This window comes from Chelonia mydas, chromosome 10 (assembly GCF_015237465.2).
Source record: "Chelonia mydas isolate rCheMyd1 chromosome 10, rCheMyd1.pri.v2, whole genome shotgun sequence".
Lineage (NCBI taxonomy): Eukaryota > Metazoa > Chordata > Testudines > Cheloniidae > Chelonia > Chelonia mydas.
The window spans coordinates 30,180,975-30,190,070 of NC_051250.2; the positions used below are offsets into that span (position 1 = coordinate 30,180,975).

At 55.2% G+C, this 9,096-nt stretch overlaps 1 protein-coding gene across 4 annotated transcripts in view; it reads left to right on the forward strand.

Moving 5' to 3' along the window:
* Window positions 1-9,096, forward strand: part of LOC102944430 (cytoplasmic phosphatidylinositol transfer protein 1) — a 43,715-nt gene that overhangs the window by 29,485 nt on the left and 5,134 nt on the right. For 3 of the 4 annotated variants that reach the window (XM_037911124.2, XM_037911126.2, XM_043524007.1), the window contains 3 exons: window positions 1,329-1,424; window positions 1,976-2,131; window positions 3,020-3,083. In XM_037911124.2, coding sequence (XP_037767052.1) covers window positions 1,329-1,424; window positions 1,976-2,131; window positions 3,020-3,083 — 316 coding nt within the window. Of the gene's footprint in view, window positions 1-1,328; window positions 1,425-1,975; window positions 2,132-3,019; window positions 3,084-7,081; window positions 7,201-9,096 lie in introns of all 4 variants that reach the window. The other variant, XM_037911128.2, reaches the window with a different exon arrangement.

The window sequence follows — 9,096 nt, forward strand, 5'->3', positions numbered from 1 at the left end:
GAAGTGCTTCCTTTTTGTTTGTTTTAAACTGCTGCCCATTAATTTCATTGGGTGACCCCTGGTTCTTGTGTGATGTGAAGGCGTAAATAACACTTCCTTGTTCACTCTCTCCACCCCAGTCATGATTTTATAGACCTCTAGCACATCCCCCCTTAGTCATCTCTTTTCGCAGTCTTTTTAATCTTGCCTCATACAGAAGCTGTTCCATGCCTTTGATTCTTTTTGTTTTCCTTCTCTGTCTGTACCTTTTCCAATTCTAAGATTTTTTTTTTTTTGAGATGGGGGTAACCAGAACTGCCCACAGTATTCAAGATGTGGACGTACCATAGATTTCTATAGTGGCGTTATGATATTTTCTCTCTTATTACGTATCCCTTTCCTAATGGTTCCTAACATTCTGTTCGCTTTTTTGACTGTTGCTGCACATTGAGTGGATGTTTTCAGAGAGCTATCCACAATGACGCCAAGATCTCTGTCTTGAGTGATAATAGTTAATTTAGACCTCATCATTTTGTATGTATAGTTGGGATTATGTTTGCCAATGCGCATTACTTTGCATTTATCAACATTGAATTTCATCTGCCATTTAGTTGCCCAGTCACTCAGTTTTGTGAGATCCCTTTGTAACTCTTCGCAGTCTGCTTTGGACTTAACTATCTTGAGTAATTTTGTATCATCTGCAAATTTTGCCACCTCACTGGTTACCCCTTTTTCCAAACCATTTATGAATGTGTTGAACAGCACTGATCCCAGTACAGCTCCCTGGGAAGAACCGCTATTTACCTCTCTCCGTTCTGAAAACTGACCATATATTCCTATACTTTGTGTCCTATCTGTTAACCAGTTACTGATCCATGAGAGGACCTTCCCTCTTATCCCATGGCTGTTTACTTTGCTTAAGAGCCTTTGGTGAGGGTCCTTGTCCACATGTTTGTTGACTTCCATAAAGAATTCTAATAGACTGGTGAGGCATGATTTCTTTTTACACAAGCCACGTTGACTTTTCCCCAACAAATTGTGTTCATTTATGTGTTTGATAATTCTGTTCTTTACCATAGTTTCAGCCACTTTCCTGGTACTGAAGTTAGGCTTACTGGCCTGTAATTTCCTGGAGCCTTTTCTAAAAATTGGAGTCATGTTAATTATCCTCTAGTCATCTTCAAGGAGCTTTCAGGAGCCCTCCCATCTGGCAATGGCTCTTGCCCATCACAGAGCTAGTTCTAGGGCCCATTTCCCTGCTAACATGTGTTGGCACTGGGTGGGTGTGGATGGGTGCTCAGGGCCAGCTGAAGAGGATGTGTTTCTTACCCTGTCCCTTCCACCCCCAGATCTTCCTCAGTGACAAAATCCTGGGCAATCATGAGGTCACCTTCCTGGACATCGCCTTTGATGAGATTCCTGAGCGCTATTACCAGAGCCCAGAGGTAATGCCAGCCCAGGAGGAGAACAGGGAGTGAGCAGGATGCACATAGGTGTTGCCAGCACATCCTAACGCTTCCACCCACCCTTGTCACTGCTCCGAACACACACTTACAGGGCCTCACACCAACCCGCCAGCCTACCCCTGTACCCACACCCACCTGCCCAACCAGACAGCTACGGACCTGATCCTCTACAAACCTGCTCCTGCACTGCCTGCCCCCTCGGCTCGCCCACCTGGCCTGCTGTGGCCTCCTTGGCCCTCCTACCCGGTCTGCCTGCCCCTGCCTATCCACGTTCCTGCCCATTCATACATTCAAATCCACCCATCCTCAGCTGGGAGGTCCAGTATCAGTGAGGCCTGGGCCAGATGTTCTTGACCACCACTATTAACCATGAGCTGTTCTAAGTGGGGAGGAGACCAACTCTGGGGCTGGAATGAAATAGAGCATTGAAACACCCACAAGCCATGGGGTTGGGCTAATTCCTTTCTAGTTGTGATTGGCATCCAGCCTTGGCATGCTGAGCTGCCCCCTTCTGTCCCTCTCCACGGCAGGACCCACGGTACTTCAGCTCAGTGAAGACGGGCCGGGGGCCCCTGAGAGAAGGTTGGCAGGAGCACACCAAGCCCATCATGTGCTCCTACAAATTGGTCACGGTCAAGTTTGAGGTGTGGGGGCTGCAGACACGAGTGGAGCAGTTTGTCCACAAGGTGCGTGCATGGTGGTCTGGCATTGTGGGCGGGGTGCTTCTGCCCCTCCCATGAGACAAGACCTCTGGGTCCCCAGGCGCTGTGGGGAGACAGGCAGCAAGATCCCAACGTTCCCATGTTCCAGCCAGGGTCCCTGTCTGACAAGGGGAGGTCAGGCCCACACAGCTCATTGCCTGGTGGCAGAAGAGACCCCCAGAGCACCGCAGCTCCAGACCTAGATGAGCACATGCCCAACCCATGTGAAGACTTGAGAACCCTGCAGTCATTAGCACCTGATCTGGGATTATAAGTAGACCCTGCTGGCTGTGGCTATGTTTTAATGAGCTGGTTAAAGAATGAGTGTGCGTACCTCTATGTGTGTGTGTGTACACAAGTATACATACAGAGGTACCACTGCCCTCTACTAGATGGAACCTGAACCTCTCCATTGTGTGTCATAGCCCCTATACTGCTAACCCTTAATGGAGATTATCCTTGAGCTCAAGTGACCTGTGCTTTTGGTGCAGGAGGGCGGGAGTCTTGTCGCCATTGTTGCAGTTATGGTCCAGGTGGACATGGGCTGCGCAGCACAGTGACAGCTGTGAAGTCCTGCATGGCCACAGATTTCTTACCATGTATCATATTGTATCTGGATGCTGACTCTTGCCCCAGCCCTGCGCACTGAGAGTGGGCACAGGCTCTTGCTGCTGCATGCAGGAGCTCAGCATGACAGACCCTACTTCTTCTCTCTGCCATGAGGAGCTTTCGGGGCTAATTCAAAGCTGTCAGTTCCAGGACTCTGCCCACCTCTGGCAGAGCCGGGCGGGACTCAGGGCTCAGAGCAGAGGGATCTGAGGTGGGCGGAGCCCTGGCAGTGCCTGCTGGGGTATAACTGTGCTGTGGTTGCAGGTGATCCGGGACATCCTGTTGATAGGACACCGGCAAGCCTTCGCCTGGATAGACGAGTGGTGTGGTGAGTAAGCAGTAGATGAAACCCACTGTGCAGCGGAATGCAGGAGCCTCCTGCCCTGGTCCCTTCTGCCCCCCCAGCCCTGGTCCTTGCCCTGTGTCTGGGCTGGGCTACAATGCCAGGGTTTCCCAGCAGCCCCTCCCTGCCACAGTGAAAGGGGCCGTTCACATTGGAACATGGGGCCCAGCCATCAGAATGCTCGTCCCTTCCCAAGGCAAACCCACTCTCCCCAGACCTGCCCTTCCAGGTGCCCTCTCTCTCTCTGCTCCTGGCTCCATCTAATGCAGGCAAAGCACTGGTGTGAGCACTCTCCTGGTGCTGGGAGCAGAGCTGCCCATGGCAGGGTCACTGCCAGTGCTGGACTGGGGGTCAGTCCCTCCCACTGATAAAGGCATGTGACCCGTCTCATGCCCCAGGGAAGGTTGGCGCTTCCTCCAGGGCTGAACTTGGCCCTGCAGATTGTGAAGTGTCACTGCTGTGGGCTGGGAAGCCGTATTTGTGGCGCATAAGGCAGCAGAGACAGGGGGCTCCTCCAGCCCCCTCGAGGGGGCGCTGTCCCTTTCAGGGTGTCAGTGACTGTTGAACATGAAAATGCTTTAGAGATCATCTCAAAGGGGCAGAGTCCTCTCCCCTTTGCTAACCCCACTAATTTCTCCCCCCTCCACACTCCAGCTGCTGTCACCATTTCCTGGCTTTTCCTCTGAGTCTCATTGCTGCTGGGGCTTTTCATTTCGCTGACTCAACTTCTGAGCCCCCCACACCTGCACCTCCCCTCCAGTCCCACACGAGCCCTTTCCCTTCTGGCTGGCACAGCTGCACTGCTCTCCCCCCTCTTACACCACCCCCCCCGGAGTCCTTCACTGCATGTCCAGCTGGCGACAGCCACGCGGTGCTGGGGGGCTAACCTGGGGTTGGCGTTATGTTCGGGGTGCTGGGGTGGGACAGCAGGAGACGTGCCCAGGTAGGATCAGGAATAACCTCTGCTCCCAGCCAGAAGACTCTGGAGCCCCTGGTCTGCTTCCTCTGCCAGCCTGCAAGCCACTCTGCGTTTCGGGCTGTGGCTACCGCAGGGATGGAGCTGTGGGTTGACACCCGAGGGCTGCTCTTCGGCGGGGCTGGCAGAGACACAGCTGTGTTCCACCCCCAGTGCTGAAAGCTTATGGGCTTTGACGCCCAGCGGCGGGAATGGAGCGAGGGGAAGGCTGTGTCTGGACAGACAGACAGGGCACGGAGGGAGCATAACTCAGTGCTAGCGCTGGGCTGCTGTGTGCTGGGCTGTACTGCCCCCTGGTGCTCAGCAGGGGAAGAGGTATTGAGAAGGGGAACAACCCAGTGGTTCTGAGTTAGTTGAGCCAGCCCGTCTCCCCAGTTCTCTTGGAAACTCCCAGGGAATCCTGCCAGTGAGGGTCCCACAGCCAGCACATGCAGCCAGAGCCAGTTAGATCTTCCCTCCCCTCTGGGCCTGCCGGCACCCCTCTCTTCTTGGAATTGGCAGAAGAAGCTATTCCTGTCACTGCGTCTTTGGGGTATCTGCCCTGCGGACAGTCACTCCCTGCCCAGAGGCCAGGCACAATCCAAGTTGGCCAGCGACAGGGCCCCAGAAAGGCCCCTCTGCAGGGCGCTCTCTTCAGTGAACAGATGGGGGACGCTGCTGGATGAAGTGTGTCACCGTCGGGGCAGGGGTCAAGGCTGGTGCAAGGGGATCTCTGTGGGGAAGGGGAGGGCAGACCCCCTGCAGTAAGGAGATGGGGAGGGCTAGCCCATGAGCAGAATGAGCTGCATCCCAATGACCCAGGCAAACACAAAGCAGGAAAGGAGCAGTGGCTGTGACACCAGTAGAGGAGACATTAGGACTGGAGTAGGTGGGAAATCTCTATCCAGAGCTTCTACCCCGTTCCCTACAGGAACTTCCACTTGGAGAGAGTGCGGCTGATCTAGCTGTGAGCTCACCCAGCCAGCGCTGCTAGGCCATTGCCTATGGCGACTGCTGCTAGGAGAGGACCTGGGAGTGCCCCGCAGCTGGCGTTCCTACGTAAGTCCTGGCAGAAGGAAATCACCCCACTCTCAGAGCTCCTATCCGTTCTGTACAGCTGCTCTTGTTGGGAGTGGAGGACGTGGGAGCTCCCCCATAGCCAGTACTCCCACACCATTCCCTACAGTGCCTCCTGCTGGGAGAGGCTGGGACTGGAGAAACCCTTCAACCACTGCACAGGGAGGGAGGAGCGTGTGTTGGGCCCCTCGGAGGTTGCTAGTGTTTGCACTGGGCTTGGAAGGTGATGCTTTAACTGGCCAGAGCTGGTGGTTCAAGGTGCCCAGCAGAGAGGTGTAGTCTGAGAAACGATGGCTGTGCAATTTGCTGGTGCTTTCTTTTCCTTCCCCTTCAGTCTTCCTGGGCTGGGTTACCGATCTGTCTCCTGGGTAACAGTACTAACAACTCGGACCCTGTCTGCTGCTCTCGCTGGGTCTCAACTGCGCTGACCACACAGGGCACCATCTCTCCAGCTCACAGCCTGGGTGATCACAGCAGAGGCTAGGCACCAGGGCTGCCATCCATCTGGCTCCTGGGGCTCCCTGAGGCTGGGGGCTCTTTGGCAGCTCTTGGGGTCAGCCTGAGGTTTGGCAAAGGAAGTTTAGCTTGGCTGCCGGGCGATGTGGAGTGGAGCTGCCTCCCATCATGTGGATGGGATTGGCTGGTCTTTGGGGGCACAGGGGTGTCCTCTTGTGAAGCAGGTGCCTTGAAAGGGAAGGGTCTTTCTTCTCCTCACTTTCCTGGTGGTAGCCTGTTGCAGTCTGTCCAAATGTCTCTGTCTTGTGCATGATTGTTTCTGTGACTTTCTTTGTGCTGGGTTCTCTGTGTTATGCTCTTCATGAGCACGTGGCTGAGAATGCCTGAGCGTGCGGCAAGCAGAGAGAGAGAGAGACTGTGTGTGTATGTGTGTGTGTTCGTGCATAGAGAGAGAGAGACTGTGTGTGTGTGTGTCCTGAGTTCCTCGTGGAGAAGGAGGGAGGCATTGGCTAAGGAGGAGCCTGGCCTGAGCAGATTGGCCAGCCTGATGGAGATGCTCGTAAGAGGGACAGTGACATGGCCTCCCTTGGAATTCCAGTGTGACAGATGCATGGGATGGAGACAGTCTCATCATTCCCACCATCACCTTGGTCCCAGCCGTTACAAGCAAAGCTTTATAAGCTGTGTGCACAGAGCACAGGTGCAGGGCACATAGCAGAGGGTGTCTGGCTATGTCTGTTTCAGACAGACCCTGGCCTGAATGCACTGTGTGTGTGTGTTCATATAGGGATATTGCACTGGGGAAAGCATGCATGCTTCTGGAGGGGCAGTGTGCAGCGGTTTCTATATAGCATGGGGGAGGGAGCAGCCAGTATGGAGACACAAGTGATGGGTACATGGGGGGGAGGAGGGGGTGCCTGCAAAGACAGACTGGAGACTCAAGTGATGTGTGCGTGCACACTCAGAATGGAGACATGCATTTTGTGTTTGTGTGTGTGCGTTTATCCAGAATGGAGAAAAAGTGATGGGTACATGTGTATGCGTACATCCAGAATAGATACACAAGTGATGGGTACAGAGGGGGGGGTGTGTGTTTGGGTGTGTGTGCATGCAAAGACAGAGGATACTCAAGTGGTGGGTGTGTGCGTGTGTGTGTGCATGCACACTCAGAAGGGAGACGTGCATTGTGTGTGGGGTGTACATCCAGACTGCAGACACAAGTGATGGGTAAGGGGGTGTGTGTGCATGCACATCCAGAATGGAGTCGAAAGTGATGGGGGGGGGGGGTGTGCGTGTGTACATACATCCAGCATAGAGACCCAAGTGGTAGCCAGCTGGATGCATTTGTGACTGTCTGGGGGCTCCCTTCCTGAGAAGTGCCTTGGCTGTTGAGCCAGCTGGCCCCATTGCGGCTCCCTGGGCTGGATGTGTGAGGAGCTCCCCGGAGGCGCTCTTCTTGCTAACGGAGCAGTGAGAGGGTCTCTGCATGTTACAGACATGTCCCTGGAAGAGGTTCGCGCCTTCGAGACTCAGATGCAAGTGGCCACAAACCAAAAGTTCGGAAACCAGGACCCCTAGCTTCCCACCCGCCCCGCCCAGGACTTTCTTTTGTATGTATGTTCCTTTTTGGTTTCTCTCTGTCTTCAGTTCTTGCAGCCTTTGTTGTTCAGGTTTCCTCCCAGCCCCACCCCGTGCGGTAGGGCATGGCATGGAAGCAGCTCCTTCCCCGATTGTCAGTCTGAAATCAGCTGTCGGGCAGCAGCACAGCCAGTCTGGAGAGCGTGCGCGTTATTGTGGGCCCCCCACTGCTAAAGTGGGGTGAGGAGTTGGAGCCGGGTGGCCTGGCAGGCCCTCTCCTGTGCCAACGCTCTTTAGATCTGATCGTCAGGAAGTTGGCGTAGAAATGCGCGAGCAGGGAGCGCTCAGACCTAGCAGCCGTGGGGAGGGGAGCAGCAGGTGCTTGGGGCTGTGAGACTGTCCTCCTTTCCTGTGTTGTTTGGTTACGCTGCCATGTCTTCGTCAGGCCAGGGCTTTCCTTTCGCTCTGCTGGCAAACTAGGCACAGAGTTCCCCTCTCACATCCCAGCCCCATGGAGATTGGAGACACACACATATTCACCTCCAGGCAGATTGCACGCAGACACCTACACCCCAGTCCCCCTGAGATTATACACACACGGTGTCCCCCCCACCCCCCTCCGAAGCTAGGGCAGCACAGTGGTTTCAGAGGGACACATTCACAACTGCACCAGAGTCCTGTTTCCCATTCACAGCTCATGCAGTCTCTTCCATTGGCATCTTCCCCTGGTGTCCTGGATCCTGAGCATGCAGCACAACGACCTGCTTTTTCGGAGCTGCTTGCTTGGGTCCCCTTGCCCTTCGCTTTTCTGGGCTGGGTGGAAGTAGCCAGAGAAATGTGACCAATGAGCACTGGGAGCTCTTGGTGAATGAGATGGATTTCCCAGTACCAGACAGGTGCCTTGCGCATCTCCAGAGGGTCTGGATCAGCCCAGCCCTTAACTTGCGTCCGTCAGGTGAGTATTTAGTGAGTACTCACAGAAGAGGCAGAGGCTGACAGCAGGGTGGGCAGAGCAGAGGCTGTGCCAGCTTCCCCAGTACAGCTCTGCTGATGCACCTCGCCCCTCACCTACATCCCCTGCTGTTCCACAAGATAACAGCCCAGAATGGAAACCTGGGCCCTGGCCCCTGGCAGAGGTACGCAGGCAGTCCCCAGGCTGTTGCTGGACCTGACGCAGCTGGCTTGCCCAAGAGGCAAGAAGCAAGTCAGTTCACCTGCTGGCTCTGTCGATCCAGCCATGTACGGGAGCTGCCCTGTGGTGGTCACAGCTGAGTCGACTCATTCCCACATCCCTCGGCTTCATGGGAGGGGAGGTGTTGGTGGGGCAACTTCTCTTAAGGTGAGGGCCGTACTAGGGACGAGTCAGAGACCTCAGGGAAACGATTGTTGCTTAGGTTGGAAAAGTGCGCCCCTCTGGCACGCTCCTGTGGGGAATAGCAGGGGGCTTCAAGCACCATATCCTGGCTGTGGCTCCCTTTTACAGCCCTTTTGGGCATAGTTTGCTCTGCCTGGCCTCATCCAGTCTCTGTTTTAGCCACAGCAGTGATGGCCCTCTGTAAACACGCAGAGGGATGGGATGGGCTTAGGTCGGCTTATAGATAGATAGAACAGTGGTCCCCAACTTTACCTCATGCCCCCCCATCTGTGCTCCCCCAGGACAGAGGCAAGGGGGCCGAGGCTGGGGTCACAACTGGGGGCGGGTGTGGGGCGGGCAGCCAGGGCCAGGAGCAGAACTGGCTGGCGCTCCCTCCCTGCCCCCTGTGGGGGCTGGCCTGGGCCCCAGCCGTGCCCCCAAATGTTAGGGGGTGCACTCCACAGTTTGGGGACCTCTGAGATAGAGGGAGCGGGATTGTTCCACAGATGGCGGAAATTACCTTGGGCAGCCTTATCCTCAGCAAACCCAGGTTTATGGGACAGCTGGCCCTCAACTTG